Source organism: Halichoeres trimaculatus, unplaced genomic scaffold (assembly GCF_033239565.1).
Source record: "Halichoeres trimaculatus isolate MK-OKI-2021-1 unplaced genomic scaffold, fHalTri1.1 fHalTri1_scaffold_21, whole genome shotgun sequence".
Taxonomy (NCBI): domain Eukaryota; kingdom Metazoa; phylum Chordata; class Actinopteri; order Labriformes; family Labridae; genus Halichoeres; species Halichoeres trimaculatus.
The window spans coordinates 14574467-14602435 of NW_027437199.1; the positions used below are offsets into that span (position 1 = coordinate 14574467).

The 27969-nt window shown below is 39.3% G+C and overlaps 1 protein-coding gene across 2 annotated transcripts in view; it reads left to right on the plus strand.

The window, feature by feature from the left end:
• The window catches only part of camk1da (calcium/calmodulin-dependent protein kinase 1Da), an 86107-nt gene that overhangs the window by 15185 nt on the left and 42953 nt on the right, over positions 1 to 27969 (plus strand). For both annotated transcript variants that reach the window (XM_074698122.1, XM_074698121.1), the window contains one exon: positions 20382 to 20513. In XM_074698122.1, the coding sequence (XP_074554223.1) occupies positions 20382 to 20513 (132 nt within the window). The remainder of the gene's footprint in view (positions 1 to 20381; positions 20514 to 27969) is intronic.

Consider the following 27969-nt stretch of genomic DNA (forward strand, 5'->3'; position numbering starts at 1 on the left):
TAGATTTTTTGACCTATACTGTAGCCAGCCACCAGGGGGAGCAGCTTTGTGGCGACCTCACTCCAAGCTGAGCAAGATGATGTTAATTTTTTCCTCAGTCTATGCTTAAAACATGTTTGGCCATATGTGTTTGAGCCACTCTGCACTTTTATGTTGTGACATAAGTAGGAGATGGATCAGGCATTTGAGGTCTGCCAGGCTTTGTTCTCGAGGTTCTTGCTTCATTTGTGACTTTTTATTGCTATTACTATATGACACACTTTGACCATGCAAACTACATACTGTATAGTACTACCTTAGAGGGTATGATATGACATGGCCTGGGCACAAAGGATAATTCAAATCTGTCATCATTGAGTTAATTGTTGTTTTGCCTCCTGGGGATGTTTGCCTTTGGGGGCAGTTATGGTCTCCATGTGTCAACAAACATTTTGTGCAGTTTATTTTAGAGAGTTCCTAAATCTTTGCCAACATCAGCAGACGTTTTTGAAGAACAGAAGTTCGAACAAACAGCACTGTCTTCGTGACAACTTTTGTTGGCCTATAACTCACCTCCCTCTTGTCGTCATTTAACATTTTGCTCACCACCCTGACCTTTATTTATCCTGCAGCAGTCAGATTGCGGAGATTAGTGCAACGACATGTTCCCAAGAAGTATTTGGCTTGCACGCAGAACGTTGTCATGGTTACGGCTTACCACGGCCCATCAGATTGTGAATGATTGCAGCCGTTAATGGAGGCAGCATCGCTGAAGCTCTGCTGGCCAGCAACACACACTCTGTCTTATGGACAGGTAATTTAAGGGCAGACTGCACATTCTCACACACAAACACACATGCAGAGGAAACACACACAAAAAACACACACTCTCCAGAGACACACACTTCAACACAAAGATATGAGCCAAGTCACAAAAAATAGCCTACAGACACACACACACATGCACACACACATACACACAGTATCTCAAAATGTCAGAGATTCTCTCTCAAGCTCTGTCACACACACCAACACACACAGCACACACTCACAAAGACACTAGCGGAGGCACATTAATGCAAATCCAGTGTCTGTTTAAAAAAGCTAAACCACACACACACACACACACACACACACACACACACAGACAGACACACACAGACACACACACACACACACACACACACACACACACACACACACACAGCACCTAGGAGGCTTTTTCTGTATTAAGGCAGACCCACTTTCACTGAGTCCCTTTACTGTACTTAGATCACTGTGTGTGTGTGTGTGTGTGTGTGTGTGTGTGTGTGTGTGTGTGTGTGTGTGTGTGTGTGTGTGTGTGTGTGTGTGTGTGTGTGTGTGTGTGTGTTTTTATCTGGTGCAGCTTGGCCCAGTTACTCTTATCGTCCTTGAGCAAAATACAATGCTTTCACACACACACACACACACACACACACACACACACACACACACACACACACACACACACACACACACACACACACACACACCAAACACACACACACACACACACACACATCCATCATCCTTAGGTGCCAAAGTTTTATGTCTCACACTCTGTAATCAGCTTGAGAGAGGTTGAGTTACAGCTGAGATATTATTTGTAGCCGAACTGCACAACCATCACACCAAACTGTGTGTGTTCATGTGCCAGTTTGTATGAAAAATATTGCACACGTCATCAGTGTGGCCACACATGTTAGTCTAAAAGCCTGACACACACACACACAAACACACACAGCAAGATTAAGTCAAAGCCACTTGACGTCATTTATGGATGCAGTGACATCACTGCCCCATTGTTTGTCTGCAGTCAGAAAATGCAAACAACCCTCTTGTGTTCATGGTCACAGGGTCACGCTATAGTTCCTGAAATCTCTCTGATGCGTCACACATTTTTCTCTTTCTTCTCACAGTACGGACAAAGTACAGACGTTCAGTTTGTGATATATCAAAGATAAACTTGATGGGAATTGTGCGCACCGATGAGCAAACTCTGACCCATGCCTCAGCCCATTTTCAAGGCGAGGAAAACTGGTGACTCAAAGGATGAGAGTGAACTGAAGTCAGAATACAAACTGATGACTTGTAGATTTTTAATCTCATGACATATCAATAGATTAAAAAAAAAAAATCATCATTATCACTTAAAGCAGAATGTTTCATTTGGACATGTGACTGTGGTGAGCCATTTCTAGCAAGCTATGCCACTCAAAGATAACAGTGTGTATTAAATTCATGAAATATTTTTAGAGCTCCATCTTTTCTTCACTCTTTTCCAAAGTGTACTAGCAGAATGAAATGTGTGCACCTCTTCTACACTCACCCAAAGTTCTACAGAGACGCCATGATCAGCCTGTGTGTGTAGTAGGGCTGCAGCTATCGAATATTTTAGTATTAGAGTATTCTACTGAAAATCCCATCGATTAATCGAGTAATCGGATAAAATATATTTTTGTTCAGTTAAAGAGAAGTTATTTTTCAAATGAATTTTTTTCTCTTTAACAAATAGAATTTTCTGATACAGCATATCAATAAGAGCACTTGCTTTGGTAGCTCCAAAATTTGTAAACACATTTTGACACATTTTTTTGTGCCTTGTACATCTTATCAAATGTTCCGTACCCAAATGGCACCCGTTTCGTAGAATGACCCATTAGTCTCCAAACTCCAGAAAAGAAGCTAGATTTGTTGCTAGTTGCTATTTTGTATAAGAGGTAGCTTGAGGGGTCTGAAAACTCTCTTAATATGGCCCCAGCTCTATTTAAAATACCACTCTTTAATCTTTTTTCAAATTAAACGATTCCTCGAGGCGGAGAAATTACTTGAGTAATTTTTGTAATCGAGTACCTCGAATCATTCGAGGAATCGTTTCAGCTCTAGTGTGTAGCCACAGTGTTTGCAAGTACTGATACGAGATGCTTCCTCTATCATTTATTAATGATCTGTGGTAGCAGCACTGTTTGTACCTGTTAAAGCATACTCTGGGATTTTTCTCATATGCATTTTAAAGTTTTAAATTATCATGCAGCCCAACCTTGTCCCTCAAATAGCTGCCCGGAGGTCTGTATAGCAGTGATTAAACTGTTGTCACCATGTTTAACGCCACATTTATTAACTGGCTGTGTTAAGTACTTTATTCTGATTGGACTGTAACAATGGCAGTTAATTTCTAGCTGCAGAAGAAACACCAGGGTCGGACTGAATCACACGCAGGAAGGAGTCTGGTATATTTCACTTCAGTAGCAACAGTCAGAGGTGTCGGGGACCCGCTCAACCTGTCGTGATTACATTGTGTATTACCACCCCTGATGACATGTGTAAATGAATACCTCAGAGATCACTAGAAGATGAATCTTTAAACAGACCCCCATACGCACAGAAAAGGAGGGTGTCACTGTCAAACATGTTTCACCAGTCTGATACGTTTCAATAATGGGCTGATGCTCATATTCAAAGTAATTCACGAAAAACTGGATTACTCAGCTGGTGCTGGGAACCTCTTGCTCTCTGTAACCTCGAGACCAGCTGTGCCGTCAGTGATCTGGTGCTATTATACACACACTCATGCAATGTTTGTGTATGTTTAGCTATAATGACGTTAGCCATGATTAAATGATTTTGTAGTCTATTGAACACCAGAATGACTGTTTTGTTGTTTCAAAGCCCTGCTAACACCTGTTCTCCTGGGTGTGACGTGTTTTATATGTGTGTGAAAGAGACTGAACAGAGCTGCTGGGAAAGGTTCAGCAGAAGGACAAACAAGTACTAGCACGAGTGTGTGTGTGTGTGTGTGTGTGTGTGTGTGTGTGTGTGTGTGTGTGTGTGTGTGTGTGTTTATCGCCAATGATTTGCTTTGAATCACAAAAACCTGCTCTTAAATATTTGTAAAGAGGCAAATATCTTGTTTTTTACCGATGTATGAAAAAAGACACAGCTGTAGTTTAATCATGCTGATCATCGTCATGGTGGGAGATTTGCTTGTGAGTTGTGTCGATAAGCCACAGTGGAAACACAGAGCAGCATCTAGCACAATGAAGCCCCTCAGCAAGATCCATCCATGATCCTGGTGAAAGGACTTGGAAGGTCTTAAAAGGTGACATTTCCTAAAACATCTTCGTACCAATAATTCAGCCCAGTGTTTAATTACAGTTGAGAGGTATATTTGATTGGTTTGATTTGTTATCAATACATGTAGTTTTGTCTCTGCTGGGCCTATTCAACTGGATTTTCAAAATAATTTGTTTTAATGTTCTAACGGATGCCAAATCTGACCTCTGTCTTTGCACGGTGACTTTGCACCAGTGTTGTCGAGGTATGCAGGACTGATATGTGAAAAAAACTAAACCAAAAGCAAACAGTAGTCAGCTGCACATCTTAGACATCCAATCCATTTGAATTAACAGAAGGGTTAAAGGTCAATATATTGACTTTCGACCAGACTGCACACTGGAAAAATAACGGGTGACAATCTTAAGGTAAAGTCTCTTTTAAGGCAGAACAGTGATGTTTACACATTGAATGTGACACATTATCTATCTTTATTATTTATCCTTTTCTCTAAACTAGGAATAAATTACTAAGTTCTTATTTCTGATTTAAAAAAATATGTACAAAGTGTTATCTCTTTGGAAGGAGGGAAAGATCTAAATTAAGTGTTGATTTTTCTGTCTGTTGTAATCTGATTGTTGATTTCTTTTTGTTTTGCGAATCCACCTTGTGTTTCATGTCTTGTTTCCTACCTCAATCCCTCATCTTGAATCTTCCTCGTGTTCAGTGGTGATCCATGACTTGTGTTGTTACTTCGGCCTGGGTGTGTTTTCACTAGTGTTTCTTGGTCAAGTCTACGTTGTTTCCTGTTTTGGTTTGTTGGTCTTGATCGTTTTGTGTTTGGTTTAGTTTTACCCCCTGGGCTTGTGTGTTTCCCTCCACTTCGATAAGTTTCACATATGTTCACACCTGTTGCTTGTTACCTTATGGGTATTTACAGTTTACAGTTTACAGTTTCATTTAGCAGATGCTTTTGTCCAAAGCGACGAACAACACAAGCAAGAATTTAGACAGAAGGAAAGTTCTACAAGTTATTTGACTGCAGGTGCTGCCATTAAGTGCAAGTTTTTTATTTTATTTTATTTTATTTTATTTATCTGTTTATTTATTTATTTATTTATTTATTTATTTATTTATTTATTTATTTATTTATTTTTGGGGGGGGGGGGGGTTAAAATAATCAACAAGCCAACAAACCACCATTAATTGCTGCAACAGTATACTTCAAACTTCAACAGCATTCAATAGTAGTGCTAAAAAATCATAAGAGCTGAGTCTAAGACCTACTGACGCATTCGACCCCAAGGTCAAGGAGGAGAAGGGTCAGCTCAAGTGCACAAGTGTTCCCTGAACAAATTAGTTTTCAGACATCTCTTAAAGTAGAAAAGGATTCTGCGGATCGTACAGAGTAAGGTAATTCATTCCACCATTTGGGGACAACAGAGGTGAAGAGTCTGGCTAGTGATTTGGAGCCGTGCTGGGCTGGGAGCACCAGCAGAGCGTAGTAGGCAAGAAGGAGTGTAGACCTGGATGAGGGACCCCAGGTAGGCAGGAGCCACTCTTGTCAGTGTTTTGTAAGCCAGAAGAAGAGCTTTGAATTTGATTCGAGCTGTTACTGGAAGCCAGTGAAGCGGGATTAACAGCTGGGCGATGTGTGCTGTTTTGGGCTGGTTAAAGACCAGATGTGCTGCTGCATTCTGGATCATCTGCAGAGGTTTAAATATACTTGCAAGAAGGCACGCTAGGGGGGAATTACAGTAGTCATTGCGTGATATCACAAAGGCCTGTACCAGACACTGCGTGGCCTGTTGTGTCAGGTAGGGTCTGATCCTCCTGATGTTATAGAGGGCATATCAACATATATTACATATACATTACATTTAGACCCTGCGTTCATTCTCCTCCCTTGTGTTGTTGGATCATTAAATTGTTTCTGTGTTTCCACTGGTGTCATGCTTTTAGTGTTCTCTTTAAGACCCCATTCTGTGTTGTTTCAATGTGTTTTTATTTGGACCATTTTGGATTTTTAAGGACATTTTTTAAGCAAGATTGTTTTTTATCTTTTTACCTTTTTGTTCTTTTAATGAATCATAACAGTAATGTGAATTCAAGCCACCAATCACAAGTACCTTGCTCTCCGAATATATTGAATTCTTGTTGTGAGTTCACGTTATGTTGTGCATCTGGAGGGTTGTTGGACAGAGGTGAAATCATTATGTGCTGGACTCTCTGTGCTGATTCGATAAAAAGTGAGCTGGCTGTCACTGACTGTAAAAGTCAGAATGAATTACATTTTTATGGGGTTTTGACCAACCAGAATTAAGTAATCAACACAGCTGGGTGATATATATAGAGATTTGACCTTTGCTTTCTGGCCTCATATCCTTTAAATTTCCTCCTATTCATCTCCTGACAAATCCAATTTTCAGTTCTCATCGCTGCTTTCACACCAGGAATTACAGAGTTGGACCTTCAGTGTGACCATTGGCTTATGAGGTCATGTCTTTTAATCTCTAGCTTGTGAAAGGAGGAAAATGGAGTCTCACTTTCTCTCTCATCTGATATGCTCCTACAGCCTTCATTTACCACAGAGATCCAGATTTAGACCGGCTCAGCTGGTAGTGTTTGTTACTTCCATCACAGTCAACCCTGTACAGTTTTTTAGTGTGGGCTATCTTGTGTGTGTGTGTGTGTGTGTGTGTGTGTGTGTGTGTGTGTGTGTGTGTGTGTGTGTGTGTGTGTGTGTGTGTGTGTGTGTGTGTGTGTGTGTGTGTGTGTGTGTGTGTGTGTGTGTGTGTGTGTGTGTGTGTGTGTGCGTGCGTGTGTGTGTGTTAAAGTGGTCCATGGAGAGTGGAGATTCCAAGGGCACAGAGGACAAACTGCTGAGTCACCTTCTGCTCTGTCATTATTTGAGCTCTTCTGTTTTCATGGTAAGATGTATAAAGGAAATAAGGTTAGGTTAAGTTCTGAGTTCTTTAAAATGTGCTGACATATGAGGATTTTTGAACATTAGATAAGCTGGCTTTGAGGACTGCACAGTAAACTGTCATTTTACTAATATTGTCTCGGACCTGAAAAGAGACGGGGGTTGTGACCACCTGATGCTTTATTTTTTTTTTTCATTGTTTTTAAAGGGGCCGTCAGGAGTTTGAAAGTGATCTTGTAAAAAGTCTCCCCTCTGGATATATGGCTGATTGTAATCCACACTTTAAAATGAGATTATCAGCACCAATATTGCTATTTACAGGTTATTTTAAATAGCTACTTCTTAGCTTCCAGTTCGGGTCATCTAGGACTGGATTGATTTATGGCATGTCTAAGTCTCTATGACAACACCATGCTGTCTGATGAAGTTAAGTAGTGGGAAGAGATAAAACACTGAGATCTGTGTTTTTCTCTGCTTAAAACGATTTCTATGACTAATTTTGTAGTGATGGTGGACACAAGAGCCTAACTGTCAGACGGAAAAAGGACAGAAGAGCAGAAGAAAGCTAAACAGGCTAAAGGCTTTAGCTCGGGGTGTATCACTCTGTAACACAGGGTCTAAACTGTTGTGATAATGTTCATTCCAACCCACAGTCAGCAGTTATTCTGCAGTGGTCTGTTCAAACTTGAGAGTCTATCAATAAAATGAAGAGTGAGGTTACGTTAGCTCTGCTTGGTAGATGACTGGCAGGACATAGCTAACCAGGATTCACTAAAGTTACACATTACAGACATGTCGTAGAGCATCAGACTGCTAGCTGGGCTAAATATAGACGGCTACTAAACTACTCGCAAACTGACAGTGTTTACTTTTTGTCACGTTAGTCTACAAATGCCTTGAAGTACCCGGCTAACATATAGCCCGCTGCTATGTTTGCTTGATCTCACGTTTCAAACCATAGCACTACGTAACTGTACTGATAAATACCTTACCTCTGCGCGTATCCAGTAAAAAGTTGTCTTGAACAAAGAAAATTCGTTTCAATCCGATCTTCATTCAATTTCAAAACAAACACGCCTTGCTAAAAGTAATTTACAACAGTGTGCGAAGACTCCGAGCACCACACCAACAAACAAAGGGATAAAAGATTTAGAAACACAATGATTGTTCAGACTAAAGTATTTTAAAAGGGTGATATAATAAAGGATGACACTGTGAGCTAAAATTTAGAACAAGTTTTCTTCAAATGTTGATAAACAGGATTCAAAATACCTATAACTGACAGTCTCCTTGATAAATAAAGCAAATAAAGAGAATTTGAATTTTCATAGCTGTTTATGATAACATTGACATTTCATATCTATCCAGTGAGAAAGCCCTTGGTTCTAAAAGTATTTGTTTACACTTTATATCAAATCAATTTGCGTATTTGTAGAACTGTGCCACCTGAAATCAAAAACCAACCAATTACACAATAACCCCTTAACACAGCATGCTCATCACATTGAGTGTTGGAGCTAATGTGTTTCCCCACTGTTTGCCTTTACTGCTAAAAAACACTCAATGTGTAAAATGCCTGTCTTTAAAAAATATCCTCTACACTCATCACCCACTCCTTGCTTGCTCTCACCACTTCATGACAAAGTGAATAATAATGATAAGTAACTCTTATCAGGAGACTCAAGGATGGTGAAAAAAGAGGTCTAAATAAAGTGGGGCTTGGTCCACATTATCAAATACTGGCTGATATGTGATGTGATCTCACGCACATTAAATGAAGTATAAAGACGTCATGCACAGATGGCCATGAAAACACACACATGAAGTGTCAAACACAATATTAGATTATCCAGTAATCCCCTCACACATACACCCATTGTCTGAAGCTGTTTCTATGGAGATGAATGTAAACAGAAGGGAAGTCTCCTGACGTGTGGCCAGGGCTGCTGCCATGGTGAATCCATTCCTCTGTGGCTGAGTTCATGTGTTCACATGAGGGTGATTCAAGCACATAAAGGGCACAGAAAGCATCGTCTTCTTGTCTTTGCTCTTCGCAAACACTCCCATTTTCACATGTTTTGTGAGATCTCATGTCCGTGGAATTGATACCACAAATGTTAAATGTGTGGTGTAGAGGTCTTAAAGAATCATCAAGTCTGTGTGTATGTGTGCACACGATTGTAAGGTTAAAAACCAGTCTGAACTGTCTTTATTGGTGTGGTGTCCCTGGATTTTAAAATGTGCTCATATCTAGAAGTCATGTAGTGCGCGGTCAGCTTCAGTCAGCCTGCTTCATTGCATGCCCTTCAGTGTTTCAACATGTACTTGTGTCTAAATTTTGGGGTTTTGTTTTCTAATCTATTTTTTTCAGCTTTTCGCTCTCAAACCTTGATACAGTCTGGGGGTATTTTGGGATTGTTTTTTTCCTTCCTTAACTATTGTCCAGAGATTTGTCTGTTATCATTTGTTCATTTGTTCTAAGGAGATTTTGGCATTTTGTTTTATGGATTGCTCTGTCACTTGGTTGGTCTACCACTTATTGAAGTATCTCAAGAATGTAGGGATTACAGTTTAGAAACTGGAGAGAGAATTCATCAAATATCCTCGCATTTATCTACATATCCCAATTAAAGAGCATACTCATTCAGGTGTTGTACCAACAATTATGTGAGTTTAAATGTAGCCTGTGAAGATAATTCCCATTACTTACAGTACTCTACTTACAGTACTCTACTTACATTTCAAGGGTTGCATGAGCTGAGACACTTTCACCATTGGGATAATTTCCACTTTCTCTGAGCAGCCGGAATACCAGTTATCATGGCATATCGTTTCAGAAAGATGGGCTCATCTGGAGTATGATGAGGGTTTTGTGGCAGCAATGTGTTCTGCATGATGAGAGTTCACATTTTGTGGTCCACATTTTTGCCATGTCATAGTTATAATTTTACTGTGTAAAATTAGTTACCACCTAATCACATTGCCATGTCATGATTCACATACCTCATTTATTTATTATCTGTTTGTTGACGATTAGGATTGTACAGCAGTTATTTTCAGTAGTCAGCCTGCTCAGAGGCGATCCACTGTGAGTGTCAGCACATCAACACCCCAGTGAGGAAAGAGCTTTTCACTGATTGGCCAAACGGAACAAAAATGCCATTTTCTTGAAAAAACAGGCTCAAGCCAGTTACAATGTAGGGCCAAATGACTAAAATTTCAATAATCTTAATTCATATTCTTATTTGTAGTTTCGGTGCCTATCGGACATTAGCAATGGGGACAGTGCTCGATTGTTTGGCCAAGTGGTTTTTATAGACATGAACATTCATGGACATAAGAATTAGATGCTGCTGATGAAGTTGTTTTTAATCAGATTTTTTTATTTTTTATTTTTTAATGATGCAAACTTTTTTTTTTTTTTGCCACATTCCCCTTGTAGTACTCTCATGTACCCCCATTTGAAATCACTGGTTTAGTCAAGTAACCATGTGCATCCCTAGCTCTAACTCTTACACCCAAAACAGATCTTGATGTAATGATAAACTTTAATCTGCCTGATAACAATCTGTTATATAAAAAAAGCCGACAGGTGGGCAACAGTCCCCAAAAAAGCATGAGAGTGTTTTTGTCTCCTTTTAGTCTCTGCCGGGCGTCATCTATCAGAGCTCTGTTCACACCTGAGCCCTCTGCTTCCCATTGATGTGAATTCTGCACACCAATTTATTTTTCCATGTGACCTGAAGAAATATCATCCTGTTTGCACTGGTTCATGATTTTCTGTTAATGTTTAATTTAGTCTTACAGAGCTCTGCATGCATGATCCATCTGTTGTGGAGTTGAGCCCATCTCCTCACCATATGGAGAATGATTTGGATAACAGACTCAGTCTTCGAGACTATACTTTGGTTGAAATGTCTGTTTTAAAGAAGTTTCATTCATATATCATAGTTAAGTGGTTTCATGCAATCAAAATGTGAAAACAGCTCATTTCAATTAACCTTTTCTCCCAACATCCAGAACAACAACTTTTCAACTTGACAACAAACTTAATGTCCAACCTTATCTGCAAATCCTCTTCAGAGAAAAGAAGGCTCATTCTCCGTCAAAGCAGCATAGTGACACTAATGCAAGTGTTTGTGCATCATTGTTTACAAAAAAACTTACTCTTTAAGATGACTGATCTGTCATACTTGTGTCACATACACTTGTTTGAATGAGGTCTGCAGCTCCACTCTGCTTCATTCTGATGAATTTACTGGTGAATTGAATGAAAGGTTATGCAGGATTTTTCTTATCAGAGCTCTCTCTCTCATCTGAGCCATGGTGGGAATACAGGCTATAAGTGGCATTTAATTGCTGCCGTGGCAACAGTGCTATTTGAGGCTACGTAGCGTGCAAGGAAGACCTATAGCACATGCACATACATAGTCAAAAAGAGGGATAACACAAAGGGGGCTTTTTGCTCCCATTCCTTTATTTTACTCGAAGCATGCTGTAGCAGCATCCCACCTATTGTGCTCAGACTCATTATGCTGAGTTAGCTTTTTCTGTGCGACAGCTTTCCTACTCTCCTGCTTTTACACAGCAGTGATTTCCAGTCTTATTTTCCCGCCTGAAGGCACATCAGCATGTCCCCTGAGTTATTAGGTGAGACATTGGTTCATTTTTGATATGGATTTCTTGTCTTATTTTAGTATTTATTGAGTTGGATAATCAGTTTTGTAAGTTTCACTGAGTGAACACTACTTCTCCATATCAACTCAAATGATCTTGGATTATTTTTTTTAAACTTTCAAGTTAGAGTCTGCAGGATTTTGCTAAAAAAAAGGGAACTTTTACAGGAATATTTCTACACAGTCATCACTACTGGGCCTCTATATATGTGTGTGTCAATGTCTTTCTGCCTTGACTCCTTTCTGTATGTTGATATTTTGGTTGTGCCGAGACATTTCTGGGAGGAGAGTAAGCATGGTTACATCAGCCAATTAGCAAGTGGAAGAAGCTATCTTGAATGGCTAGGATAGTGGATGTAGCACGGTGGAATAAAAACACAACCAAACTGAAACAAAGCGCCAAACAGCTTTGTTCTAAACAAGAGTGAAATTTATCTTGACTTTCATTGCCTTTGGGCACTCGAAGAGCAGCACGGGATGAAGAGTGGCGCAAGTTGGTATGTGTCAAATACCTGTGATTAGCTTGTGCTAGCATACCCAGTCTGGTGCACAGCTCTTGATTCTCTCCCATGTAGAAACACTGACCCAAGGAGGAGGAGCCCAGTTCGAATGTTGTGTTTACCAACAAGTAACAAAAAATTCAGCAGACCCTATATTTCACACCAATCTGTTCGAAAATTTTTGACACATATATATGTACATATATTTTAAAAAAGGAACAAGGATAAGTCCCTCAGGATAATGTTTTGAGTTATTGTAAACTAGAGCTGATAGACACATTCCTGCTATCAGGTTCAAAGAAGACGATTTTCCAGGAGTTATAAAGCCAAGACAGTCACAGCTGTTTTCTGGGGTAAATTTCTTATTCCAGGAACTAAAACCTCAGTTCCTGTGGTTCAAAAGCACATAGTCACGCTGGAAAGTTCCTGCAGTTGAAAAGCGCCTGGAGTCTGTATTTCTAGAACAGCAACTACTGTAATTGAACTTCATTTGAACTTTTTAGAAACCAACATTCACATTTTATGCAGTCCGTGGGGATCATTTACCAGATTTTACTTGGTTCCAGGTAGGGCTGCACGATTATCGCAATCGCAATGTCAGCACATGCAATTCAGATTTTTCTCCATGATAACCAAGCAAGTCTGTAGACTCATCATGACACAACTTTTTTTATTAAATCGCAAGCACAATCGCAATATTGTCCACCTAATCGCAAATCGCACCTTTCCCCCAAATCGTACAGTACTAGTTCCAGGTCTATTTTTTTTGGTTATTTAAAAGAAAAATCTGCCAGCTTCACAGTTTTACAGGATAAATGTATTTTCAGTTTGACATTGAGGAGCTCTGATGGGGGCTGTCAGTCTTCGAGTTAACTGTGTCACTGTCACCTTGCTGCCTATTCTAGTCTCTGCCTTTTCTATCGCTGCCTGAGTGTGAGTGAGAAAGAGAAAGAGAAAGAGACACTGCTGGATATGCTCTTGATAAAGAAACACACAGATGCACGCAACCTCCCTGTCAATATGTTTTGTGCAAGGTGCACCGTCAGGTGCAGTGGAGCTTGACTGACACAATTCATACAGGAGGGAACGCAATCGTTGTTGCCGCTGGTAACGGCAAGCTGGGACTGCCAGCCAGTCAACCCCCTGACACACACACACAAACACACTGTGCAGTTTGTGAACTCAGCTGCCAGATGTTATACAAGCTCCCCTCCTCCAATCAAGACTGAGCCCAGAGTGTGTGTGCGTGTGTGTAGCAAGCAAATATATTTAGGGATGATAAACTGTGAAGTGGACCGTACTGTGTTCCTGCTGTTGCTTTAGTGATGTGAAAGTGTGTATTTGTGTGAGCCTGTGTGTATTTGTGAACATACAAGAAGTTGTCATATAAGGTCCATTCTTTCTCCATTCACATTGTGGTGTTCATACATACACACAGGCACACATGTCCCATACACACACCTCTCCCCTGATCTTTGTTTCTAATCAGAACAGCTCAGCTTCATTTTTGTGTCGCTGCCTCACACCATTCAGACATCATATTGGGCATGAATGAACACTGCATGTTTCTTTGTTCACTTGAATCATATTTCTCTCTGAATTGACTCTTTGTGAGCGTCTATGAGTCCGCACCAAACGGCAACACACATTGAAGAATTAATGAGTGACTTGACAAAGGCAACACATTACAGCCAAATTCTACTAGATCCCATCTCCAATGCTCCATCCTTTGATCCTCTTCATGATCTCCATCATATTTTCCAATGATTGCCTCACATACTCCAACTTGCAAAGTTATACCACCGTAAGCCCATCATCTTGCATCTTCTTCTCATGATGTATACCAAGGGTCTGCAACCTGCACCTCTGGGGGCTTATGCTGCTCTTTGACTCTTCTGCAGTGGCTCCTTGTAGCTTAAAAAAATTGAAATAAAGAATTTTTATTTATATTTTAGAGGGTATTGATTATTAAAGCCATTTAAATTAAATAAAATGATACTTTAACATTTTGTTGAACTAAATATGCATCAACTGTTACAACAAAGCTTAAAATAAAAATTTAAAAAATATATATTTTTTTAATTGTAATTTTGACATTTTTTCAAATTTAGGGAAAAAAATCAATGTTTTTGAAATTTCAAATTATTTGTAAATTTTTGCACATTTTGAAATTTCTTTTTTAGTTTGCATTTTTTTTGAAATTGCATTTTTATTGACAAATTTAGCAACTTATTGAAATCTCATGACATTAAAATTTTTTCTTTTTTTTCAAATATTTGCAAATTTATTGAAAACATGAAAGCCATTCCATGAACAATTTTACAAACACAAAAAACTTCTCCTTTAGATAATTCACTGAATTTTTTTTATAATGTTGAGAACTTTATACACTTTAGATAAAGTAGATTTTGTGGCTGCTGAATGTCTTTAACCCAGGTGAGCTGAGGAAAAATGGCTCCCATGAAATTAAAAGTTGCAGACCCCTGATCTATACTGACCTCTCACCCATAGAGAGCACTGCTGCCACCTTCACTGAGTTAATTTGAACCAACTCTGAACCAGCTTCAGGGCTTACACTTGAGTGTATAAGGGGTGCAGCCTGATATAGTTTCTGCTTGTACTTTAAGTCTCAACAAGATGAGCACTTATCTGACAAAACAAAAGAAAGTGTGAGAGTACAATAGGCATGAGGAACAGTTGTTTCTCGTCCTGTTGTATAACGTATTAACACTACATTCTTTCACACCTCAAATCAAAATCAATAATTTATGGCCAAACAACAAAACCACAGCCAACCACAGCTGCAGTCTTCCCACCTGTGATAATGAATAAGAGCTGCAGCTGTGAAAATGTGTGCCATAATTATAATACCCCTGCTGTGTGCGCTGACCAGTTGTCTCTTATATAGTGAGAATGCTCGTTGGCGGTAATTACTTTGTTGCTGCAGTAAAAGCATTGGATGGTTACTCTCTTTTTGTTTTCGACCAGGCATAATGTCTTTGTTACCGACTCTAGCAGAAGGGAAATTGAGATTTTGCACTTTTCCTGATGGGAGAGAAATTGTCTGTCCAAGAAACGGAATGAAAATTGGGATAAACTCCAAGAGTGTGTGTGCGTGTGCTTCTGTATGTGGGAAAATAAAGCACCAATGCAAACAGAGCAGCCTTGTTTCGCCTTCGCTTTGACGTCACAAAACCCGCTAACAGCTGCTATCAGTGCAAGCAGGTGTCAGATCTGTGTGTGTGCGTGTTTTGCAATTGCTGTGATCTGATCTTGTGCCACACATCCCACCTTGATCTCCACGGGCAACTGGCACCATGATCACTTGTCACAGTAGAAGATGTGTGGAGCACGAGATGTGAAACAAAGAAGGAATGACAGAGGATGGGTGGAAAAGAGGAGACTGAGTAGGGGGTGATAAGACAGGGTTCTAGCTGAATGGGTGAGGAGGAAGCAGCGAAGGAAAGGCAGAGTTGATCTGTTTCCGTCTGTGTCGTGTTTATTGCTGTGTTCATGCGGTTGTGTTCCTAAAGCCAGTCAGTCTTTTAGCAGATGGGCTTGTCGAATGTGCTTCACTCTGAAGGACCCAAGGGCTTCCTGCATGGCTGTGCACGCATAATGGTGTGATAAAAAACTCATTGACAACAGCCTCTTACCTCTTGAGGAGACTTGAACACTACCAACACAACACAATGCACACAAATTATACAATAAATGAATGCTTGAAAATTAAGGAGGGGAGATTGGACTTTTTTAGGGTTTTAAACTGTCCCCTGGTACCTCTGTGATATCTTTACATGATTGAAATCTCAACTAAGAATCCTATTTTTCTCACTCTGGTGTTTGAGAAAACCTTTATTTTAGTCTGTCTGAAATGTTTCATATTAGCTGCCATCTCTTTAAGACACCCCCGCTCCTTAAACCCCTTTTCCTTTGATTGTAATATCCGCACACTATAACTTTCTTTCCTTGTGAGTTACTGAATGAATTAAGCCCCGTTTCCATTAAGCAGTTCAGTTTGGTTCATTTCAGTACAGCATGCATTTTGTAGTGTTTTCACTAATTAATCCAGGACAGATCCCCAAATCACCGAACTATACTGTTCCCCTTTTTGGGACCCTTTGGTTGGGGTGCCAGACGTACCGATCCGACCCCAGAAGGTGAAGCTACAGCACTGCAGTCCATTCATTGGTTGAAAATAGAGTTGTCCCAGTCCGATATTAATATTGGATATCAGTCCAATGTCAGCAAAAAAACAGGTATTGGATTATATCGGAATGCATCTAAAATCTCCAATATAAGCACTCCGATATAAGCAGTCCATTCCAGACTCCACTCCTGCTGTTTTTATTTGATTTATTTAGGTTATTTTCAAGGTCTTCTAATTTGTTCTTTATTTTATTACTAGTAATAAAATAAAGAACATGTTTAATGTTTAACATTAAACGTGCTATGTTTAATGTTAAAATTTCTGTTACCCATTGGTTAATATTAAATGGGTCAGTTTTTCCTCATACCTACTGTTGCTGACTACTGTTCTTTGTTTGAATATCACCTAATCAAGCCTTTTCTAACATGACAGGCAAACTACGAAATAAGAAATAAAAGTATGTATGTTTAATGCTGATATCCTATCGGATTAATATTGGTATCGGTCAATACTCAATGCTGCAGTATTGGTATTGTATCGGAAGTGAAAATGTAATATCAGGACATCCCTAGTTGAAAACAACATCACTTGCCATACCAGTAGCTGCTGTATTTCTCCTTGCGGCACAGCCTTCTCTGAAACAAAGAGGCTGTTTACAAGACAACGGTTTTTGGGTGAAACTCAAAGTATTGTTGCGTTTCAGCCTTGTGTTTACACAGAAGTTTTAGCCGCCCTAAAACACAAACTTTTGAAAATGGCCTCCAGAGTGGATTTTTTTTTAAATGCTGCTGTTGCCGTGTAAACAGTAAGTCGGCGTTTTCAGCGGAAACACTGATGTCAAGCTCCATTTCGGACAAAGGCGTACAACAGGATAAGAGTACTGTTGTTATGGTCGTCGCCAACTACCATGTTGTGCTTGTAATGCTCAATCCGCTGACTGTCTTTCAACAAAATGTGCAACTGTTGCTCCACTTCTGCACTCAGCATTCGCCAATACACCAGATAATCAGCCCAACTATACTTCTGTGGAGATCTACCAATAGCCACTTATGGACAAGACAGTTATAGCACTAACTACAGGCCTGGCATGCTTTCTATGAAGTTTTCAGTTCCTCAGCATTTCTGTGTAAACACTGTTTTTTTGCACTGCGTTTTAGCGTTTTCGGATGAAATGTTGCTGTGTAAACAGGGCCTAAGCTTGATTATTCTTTGTAACAAAAAGCCACATGCCAATCACAAAGAAGGCAAAACACTGGATGTCTTTCATCATTGTTCTTTGTTTACTGTTTCACGTTTTTCTTCTTCGTTGGATTTAATAGCAGGGTACTGATCGATCGAACCAACCCATACCAAAACTGTACTGATCCAATCTTGACTGCTGGGGTATTACAGTAGATGTTTCTTAGTTATTTTTTGGTTGAACCCAGCATTTCCCATGATTAAGTTAGTTGTGTTGAATTTTTTTAATGCTACCCCAGCCTTTTGACTTTGAAGGCATTGCAGGGAGCCATTGAGGATTTAGGTGTAAAAAGCGAGAAATGCGTCCAAACTGCCCAGTCTTCTGTGGTTAGCTTTGGCTCTGACTTGTGAAATACAATGGCCTGCTGGTACATTTCTTCCACATCATGCAATACATGTGTGCTGTTGCTGTAAACAAAGAACATAATCAAATCAACCTCATGGACTGGCCCATGGTCCCAGATATCCACACTAGCTGTATGAGTCAGTTTTCTGCTTATTTCCATTGCAGTGACTAAAAATCACTGCAATATTCTGTAAACAGTTTGTTCCACTGTCTCCCACCAGGCAAAACAAAACCACAAATGTGATGAGCTCTCCAATGAAAGTGTCCAATAAACATGTTAATATCAGATGAAAGAAGAGGCAATAGCAAGCATCCAGGCCATGAAGTGTCTCAAAACAGCCTTCTTGTGGTCTTCAATTTGATATCATTGTGCCCTTAGCATGCTTTTCTACAAAATCTATCTAGATCATTGTCAGCTGCAGGTCCTCAGAGGGAGATAACAGAAGAAAAGGAATAAGTCGAAGAGGAGGAGGAGGAGGGGGAAGAGAGACACAGAAGATAAGGAGAGAGATGTTCACTTTAATGTGACACTGGTGAAGCCGATAGATCGACAGAAGAGTCAACACATGGTTCAGGCAGATTAACTCGGCTCATCTTCATTCATCACCCTGCCTGTCCTGCTACTCAAATAATCACAAACACACACTTTTATATACATCTTAAAATTTTCCGGAGAAAAAAGGAAAGCTTAAAATATTTTCATCTCTATCCATGGCTTTGGATGAAGAGATGGAAAGATTACTTATGTTCCAGTGTTACACTAGACAGATCCAATCACATTATCACTGCAGTGTAATTTTCTGCAAATTAAGGTGATCACTTACCTTAACCTGTTAGAAATAGAATCTCTGAAGCAGAATGACTGAATCCACACACCGTTAAATGGAAAATTCAACAAACTTTGTTGTTGTATTTGAGGCTAAATAAGCTTTCTTTCTCTTGGCTTTACTTTAAATCTGACTACTACAACAGCAATACAATGAAGCAATACAATGACAGTTTCGGTTATCCAAAGGAATTGATTCATTTTCCTAAGAGTTTTTTTTTAGAAATACAACTTAAGACAGCAACACTTCATTATAACTGTCACATGGGGCACTACTCAAGGTGTAAAAAGTAATTTTATAACTTTATTTTTATTTTTTTTATTTATTTCTGCAAAGGTTAGGACTAAAGTCAAAAAGACATGAAACTGAGATTAAAATTCTAATGTTTGAGAATAAATTTGAAGCATTTTGAAATTAAAACCACTTTATTATTATGAGGGTAAAGTTGTGATATTAAGGGAAGAAAGACAAAGTAAAAATTTAACTGTGCAAAATTATCTACTGCTGCCATTTACAGCTTCTCCTTTAAAATGACTTGTCACTTTTCAGCTTTGTTTTTTTTTAACTTCACAACTTTTTTCTAGCAGCTTCAAGACTTTTTCTCATAGTGTTAGGACTCCATTATTGACACTTTTTCACTTATTCCTGTATCATTGCAAGTTATTATTGTAATATTGCAACTATATTTTTCAAGCATTACTTTTTTTTCTTCTAACACTATGACTGTGTCTCTCATAACATTACAGCTAAGAAGAACTCCACCTGAATAAATGCAAAGGCTAACAGGCTAACTTTACTTTTACCCAAGTAGCCATTCTGCTAAAGCTTGAAGATCCACCTTAAAACCACAGAGTGGGAGAATTGATCAAGAATGGTTTCTTCTAAATGCATGAAGAATGCATTGTGTAGTCTTTAGGTTATTATTCATTCAAGCAAACTGTGTTTTTATTGATATTAAAGCATAAAAAAACTTCACCACATATGTGCATTTAGCTGCAGTTTGTGCTGATGTTTTGTGTTTAGTGACTGAGATGAGCTGCAGGATTCTCTGTAGTGCCCAGCTGCCCTGGTAGCTTTCAAGGCTAAATGCTGTGTACATGATGAGAGTAAGAGTTAGGGAAGTTCATTTTATGTCATAACATATATTATGAGACAAATAACAGCACAGCCTCTATGCATGAGGGCTGATCTATGGACAGTCTCAGGCTGATTATCATAAATTAGTAATATCAAAATAAAATAGAATAAACAGAATTTATGGATTAATTTATCACTTTTTGTCATCCAGATGTTTTTTTTCTTAATCACTGAAAGATTATGCACAGCACTAATGCTTCAGAAAAACTGCTGCAGCCATGTTTGTGAATATTTTATGTATCTCTATATTTTGCAATGAGGCTTATTGTATAGCTTTTTGTTTTCATTATTCTAGCACTTAGATGTATAGATTTGGGTATGGTTTCTCTGGTGTGCTGTTGATGTATTTCTTTTACTGCAGGGTGTACATCTTCTCCCTGCAGCTGACAAAAAGCAATTTGTGTTGCAGCTCTGAGCCTATAAAACCATTTACTGTGCAAACCAGTGGGACACCAGAAAATGGAAGGCTATGTTTTCCAGTAAATGACCTGCTTTTGACTCGTGACTTTTCCTATGTGTGTCCACAGAGGGGCTTTTTCAGAGGTGGTCCTGGCTCAGGAGAAGCTGACCAGCCGGATGTTTGCAGTGAAGTGCATCCCTAAAAAGGCTCTGAAGGGGAAGGAGAGCAGCATTGAGAATGAGATCGCGGTGCTGAGAAAGTGAGTCTTGTTCGACAAACGCACACGCACATCGGGCTCCTAATTTTCTGGTTACCGGGGCAACTGTGCATCTCTTCTCTCCCTCTTCCACACATCACAAAACCCTCCCTCCCCTCCTCCACCCCCAGGTCACGATCGACAGCCCACCTACCACACAGAACCACATCACGACTGAAACTTCTGTCTGGGGACAAAACCTCTGCAAAGAATCGTGTAGTTAAACTCTATTTGAACATTGTGCTTTAATTGTGTTTGAAGAATGCTTGTGAAAGGACCAGTCCAGAGAAAGAGAAATCAACCTCCAGTAGGTGCTTGGTGGCTGCTGGAAAGGAAAAGGCTCACAAACCTCAGAAAAACAGTTAACCTTGATTGATTTAAGTCCTCTTAGGTTACAGGAAATGTTTAACTGCTACTGAGCCAAACATGAATGGTATTGATCGGGTTCTAATAGAGCTGGGTACCATTTCATTTTATCGATTCTGGGTCAGATTCAGCCTCTTGTTAAGTCCTTGTTCCAATATTAATACTTTTGCAGCTTAAAACAATAATGAATTAAGTAGAACAAAAGCTAACCTAGCTAAACTTAGCCAGCCTTTATTGCCAGGACATTTAGGCTCTGAAAAGCCAACAGTCATCTGTCAACCTTAAATATTTTAAAAAAAGAAAGAAAATAGGACACGACATGCAGGTCACTCAGCAGTAACAAAGAGGCAGTAAATCTATGGTTAAAGTAAGTGTGGGGTTCTTGGGGTACTCTACAAGGCTAGAGTTTTCATTATGTAATCTTTGTCTGTAGATTCAGCCTTCAAACAAAGGCTCTACAGGGTGTAGGGTGGGTAGACTGGGTTTTAGTGAGAGGAGTGTTCTGATATCCGTTATCAGAAGGCATGTAGCACAAGTGGTATCAACCATAGACTCTAAACAAAAAGGACTTCATCTTGCTTCGCTCGAATTGAGGTCGACACAAAAACTGCTCCCCCTGGTGGCTGGCTGCAGTATAGGTCAAAAATCCATCTCTAAAGTCATTCCAGATGGGCTGTGGTCAAACTTTAAAAAATTAATACACATCGTAGGAATGTTTCTCACGTCAGATTGTTGTGATGATTTAAAAATATTTGGCTGCCTTGTTTTCAAGTCCTCTTTTTTTCGGAAAGTTTTTGTTTTCATAAGTTCTAAGAGGTTAAAAATGAGGTTTTATGTCATGTTAAACTATAATTGACAGCCGCCATTCTTGTATACTTTTTTTCGGGGATAGTAAAATGAGTTAGGAGGTAGAGCCATGGAGTGATTAGACTCTCAACAGAAAAAAATATATATTATTTTTGTCACCCAGCTCCACTCAGATTCTCTCAGAGTCCCTCATAGCCTCGACTGTGCAGACTCTGGCTGCACAATGGCTGCCAGTGGCGGCTGCTTCAAAACTGTACAGTGGTAAATGCCAGAGCCATGCTGTGCACTTTATATACAGTCTATGGTATCAACCAAGGATCTGAGCCAGTTTTTAACCAAATTTATCTTCACCAACCTTTTTTTTTTTCATATTGAGAAGTCACAAATAAAACATGAGATAAACTAAAGTGTTACCTTTGGCCTGTCACACATTTAAAATCAACAATAATTTCCTCAGTGTGGCTCTAACCTGTCCATCAGAACACAATCTGTTTGTTCCTGTCACAGGCTGAGCGGGTTGAAAGAAGCAGTATTTGCTCTTTATAATACACAGCACGAGTGTGCTGTGAGTACAAATCCTCACTGCCTCTCAATGGATCTTGCTCATTGATTTTATCCCAGAGGGCTGTAAGTGACAAAGCCACGACCAGTAGACACCGGTTCAATATTTGATGTTTCAAGTTTAATTACTATTAACTTGAAAAGCTCCATATCAAAGTCTCAGGCAATATGTGAGAGAACGTATGTAAAAAGACGTTTTACATTTACATGTAGCCTGCTGTGACTCCTTAAATTTCCCTCGTAGATAAAAATAAAGTATTTTCTATTCTATTCTTTTCTATTCAAGCATTGCATTGTGGAGAGTCAAGGATATATTATCCAAGTAAGGTAAAGAATCCAAGTGTAAAAAAATTAACGTTAAAACATTAAAGCCTTGATACCAATGTCTGATCAGCTTATTGAATTATTTTAAGAAAGAAAACTTTAAGACAAAATTTAATTACTAAAGTAAAATGACTTATTGACTACAGCTGGATTTAAGTGTGCAGAGTTTTCTGAAATAGGGCCAGAGCTTGAAGTTATTTTTTTCTTGACTGGATCTGAGCAGCTGCCAAAATCACCACACTTCCACTGATGTATCAGCAGGCTTTGGTGTTTGAAGGAAAGACAGTTTGTACAGAGAGCAGAGGCAGATGGAAGGTAATCTGCCGTAATGAAAGCTCAGCTCCCATCAGCAGCGATCTGACATTGATTTATTTACTTCTATAAACAGATTTCTGCATGCAGGTGCAGATAACTGTCTGGTCTAGATCAAACAATTGGACTTCAGCAAACATTTTACTCGACAGTATTAGCCTGACCTTTCTGGAATGCATCCAAAATCATTCAGACCTCACAAGCAGTTTCAAAGCTGTTGTCCTCTTCTTTTGAAGACAGACAGGACAAAGGCAGCAGGTCTACTTTTCACAAATCTGCGTTATAAGTAGCTGTAAATAAATCTTTGGTTGTGTCAAGAATAGCTCCCTTTTCACTATATAGTGCACTAGTGAATGAATACGCCAATTAGCAGTGCTGTCTGAAATCTGAGTGAGCATGGTCATATCCTATATAGTCCACTCAGCGTATTCCACAATGCGTTTTGAAAAGTATACTACACTACTTCAAACAGAAGACATGGCTGATAACATGATTACTGATAACATGAAACAAAAACTGTCAGAGAGAGCTCTCTGTTTAACTCTGGGACAAGCATATCTCATAACTCCAACCAGAGAAACAAACAACACAGACTTTATTTATTGAAAAATAATTTGTAATAAATGTTTTTTATAATATTTTGCTTTTGCAGAAAAAATGTGAAGTATAATATTAGTTATCACTGAAATCAAATCCATTTTGCAGTTAAAAGGAACCCCGACTGTAAGGACTAACAGGTATAAAAATGCTTAAATGCTTGTCTCAAACAAGAATTTGTTGTTAAAAGACATAAAGAATAGTTTTTTCTTAAAAAAAAAGGTTACAGTTTAAAACTTGTTTAAAAATTGTTTTATTCTTGGTTCATGACGTAGATTGGTTGCTTGGTGCCGAGCGTGTGGATTTCGCCGTTTACTGACTACTAGTCGCCGTAAGTCAATAGGTTTCAGGAGCGAAAAAAAATATTATAATGCCACATTGCGCTGCTTTTGGGTGCACTTTTCAGTTGACAAGAAACAAGGAGACTGATGTTAGTCTGCACAGCTTCCAAAAAGACAAGAAAAAAAGGAAGCTGTGGGAAATCGCTTGTGGGCGTTAACAACTTCCATTGGACAACATCAAGTCGTCGGTCATCTTCATGTAAAAAACACAACAGTGGAGGATTCTAGTGACTGAAATTATTTTTGATAGCATTAATTTAATCAAAGGACAGTTACATATTGTTACCTTGAACGGCTGATGACAGAAAGTGAACCTCCTTACAGCAGACGCTCTCCCTCTCCGTTGACATAGCTACGCAGCAGCCGCAAGCACATCAGTGACTTTGGCCAGCTCTCGCCTCTTCGTGTCCTCGTTCATCTTCATTTTTAAGTTTGTTTGATTGTCTGTTTTCAGTATTATCATACGTCTCTCTCGGGTTCAAACTGAAATGATTGAACAGACGACATGACTTTGTGTCGTGAGGTTAAATCTTATATGAGATTGAGACCGGTGCAACCATATGACGTCACTACCCAGACGTCATTGCAGCATAAACAACAAAGGCGACCTACGAGTGAAAATATTTTTTCAAACTAAGATATTTTGAGAGATTTTATTATCGTTCTTATGTAGCTGGTAAAAAAAACTGATCATTTAGGAAAATGAAGTTCTGGTAGCCAGGGTTCCCTTTAAGAAAAATAATGACTGTAAATCCCCAGCCATCCATGAGGGACGTGAGAGTAATTATGCCACTGTCAGCTGGAGAGTGATTGATTAATGTCCGGAATATTGTTTTCATTTTGTTGAAGTAGTGGACCATATAGTTCACTACATCTAATTCACAATATATTGAGAAGGATGTAGGGAATGAGTGAATGATTTTGGACGCAACCTTTGTGTTTTCAGGTTCATACCACTGTATTGTACCAGAGCGAACTCCTAGTGTAAGTTAACATTTACAGTGAAACTGAGACTCAATATATGCAAATTAATAGCTGTTTCATATCTGCTGTGACTTGCCTGAGCAGGGACACAGCTGGATCACAACGGGGCAGATCCAGTGTGAGTTGAAACACAGACTAAATGGGAACCTATCTGATCTGGTGTAATGATGTTTGTTTCAGTTCCTACAAAATAATAGCTTTACATACCTGTTTGTTGCCATCATGCCAGTGGTACCAATGGTTAGCCCCTGAGAGAAGGGCTCTAAAATCCCTGAATTTGAAACTGTAACATACTCTGAAGTTTCCAAAAGCAGATAAAGTCAAGTCATAAAACAGATACACTGAGTGCTGCATTAGATTTGGGTGGTATTTTAATATAATGATTAATGTAAATGCTTAAGCTGCATATTTTGATGTAGCAGCACACTCCGTTAGTGATGCATGACTTGTTCCCTTTAGCGTGTGAGCTGTCATAGGAAACAAAATATGAACAACTGTTGTAGCATGCATCATACAGTTCCACTTTGCTTTCCTGCTTTATTCCAGATGCATAAGCCACAAAGAGAGAGCAGCTTTTACCCAAACTGCACTTCTTGCATTCATAGCTATGATAAAAGAGCCTTAGAGGATTAAATAACATCCCTCAGCACAACACACCAACACACACTTAGACGTTCCCTCAAACATTCAACCAATCTGGGCCACCTGTCAATTGCGTGAATGTGTGCTGCCTATCTAGCAGGCAGAGAGACAGCAATAAAGCAGTTTTATGAATGAGCTGTCATGTTTAGATGCTTGATTCAGCGTGTGACACAGATTCATGGAAACAACAAGATGCTTTTGCAACACAAGCAGCAAAAGAAGCAAAGTGAACTTCCTCCAGAAATCTTTCAAAAAAAGAAAGAAAGAAAGTGGAGGCTCTGTGAATTCATCTTACGCAGAAGTAGACACAGGCAGTTACACACAGTTACACACAGTTACACACAGTTACACACAGTTACATCTGGGCCTCTGCAGCAAAACAGATGTATTACGCTATTAAATACAATAGATTTATTAATTTGGCTGCGCTGTGTTACATTAGAGAAAATTGGAATTGCTCTCAGTAATGAGGGAGAGATTCAGACAATCATTCAGACAAATGAGTGTCATTAGCACAAACAAGTGAGAGTGTAAGCCAGCAAACCAGCAGCCTGCAGAGTGAAGCACAGTGTTTGAACCTTCAGGAAAATCTGATGGTGTTTCTTCTGACCAAGCATGGGTACAGAGATGTTAAAAAAAGCACAACACAAAGACCATTAGACATTTAACATCTCTGGACAATTCTTACACAATCTTGACTTTTTTCTCTCATGATTGTCACTTGGAATCTCATTATTACAATTTTTTTACGACCTTTAACTCAGTATACATTCTTATAATCAGTTCTTTAAAACTTTGTTGTACATCGATAGAATTTAGCTTCCATTAAAAAAGGAACACCACACAAAATTCAATTACTAATACCTAAAGTGTCAGCTGATTAAATTAATATCTCAAAATGTGCAACTAAAACCACTAAAGAGCGTATGCCTTTATGTCACTTCCCCTCTGGGACACGCCCACTTCAGTCGGACTGAGTGGCAAAACAAATCTCACTTAGCATTGTGGAGAGCGGCAGTAAACACAGTGAGACTAGGAAAAATAAAATAAATTAGAATAGAACTTTATTTTCAATGTAACAAGTTCAACGAAAATGAAGTCACAGCATGTCTGGTATTCCTTCTGTTGCTGGGTTAGCACGGCTAGCTCGTCCATCTTATTGGACATAGATCTTACATTGCCAATGACGAAGGATGGAAGGACAGGTCGATGTCATATCTCCTTAGTTCACACCTGAGAACCAGCAAGCCGTCCTCACCTCCTTCTCCTCACCTTGTGGGAAGACATCAGGCCTTACACCAGTTAGCATTGACATGCTACAGGCTGCTAACAGCTGAGTTCACATGTAAACAATGCAGCCTTGGTTACATGTAGGATCTCCAGACAAACACAGGAGAAAAAGTAGTAAAAATATCACTGAAGCCACAAAAAGTTTGGTGTCCATGACCAACAAATGAGCTATAAAAAGTAATGATCAACGCCAAATACAAAGATTACGAATAAGAGATGAAAAAATTACAAGAAACGGACAAAGAAGAGTAGGCTGCTGCAAAAAGCAGCCATAGCCGACAGGAGGGCGCCTAGCAACAGAATGTGGGTAAGAAGAGTTGGACTCGACATTGATTTGTTAAAAGCTATGTTGAAAGCCACAAAAGCCTCTATATGATTTTCTTTGTCTTTCAGTTGCCTGTCAAAAGATAACTTTGATTGCTTTTCAAACATGTTTGTTCAATCAATCGCGCAACAGCTCTTCCCCTTTTTTTTAGTTTAGATGGTATTAAAGTACGCTGCCACTCATCTCCCACTTTCTGCCACTCAGTGGGCATTACTGCAGTGACTTCCATCACGTGCATACCCTCTATGCCCAGAACCTACCTCCAAACCAGTTGGTTTAAAAATGACCTAAGGCAAACAAATGTCTGGATATCCAGACTGTCTGTGGTCTGCAGCCCAAACTATAACAACAAATTGATACACCAATACCTAGCAATCTAAAACACGCTAAAGGTTCAAAGCTCACCTCATTATGTTTCTGCCCCATATGTTTACTTTAGTCCACCCTGCTTTTCTGTAACAAATTATCAAACTGTTTACTTCAAGTGTAATACCCACTGCTTCTCTAACTTTTATATGATTTGAACCATAGTTTTCTTGTGATTTTGATACCACAAGCTCAGACAGTGACCATGCTACTGTACAGGGCCATGGTTGAAACAGTGCCATCGTGATAAGCTTCAGGACAGCGGGCCAGTTCACCCAGCAGGTGTACATCTTAATCCAGAGGCGGGGCAAATCTGTGAGGGATAACCACACCTAAACAACCGAAACATAGGTCAAGTTCTAATCCTCAGCTTTGACTCAGTGCTCACAGATTGAGTGTACTTGTACAACAAACATGTAAAGAAACAACCCATTTTGTCCTGAAACAACACATATTCAGTGAAAATGGACACAGGTATTATTTTGCTGATTATTCAAGCAAGCTACAGCTGGATGGGGAAGGCAGGCCTGGTTATTGATGTTAA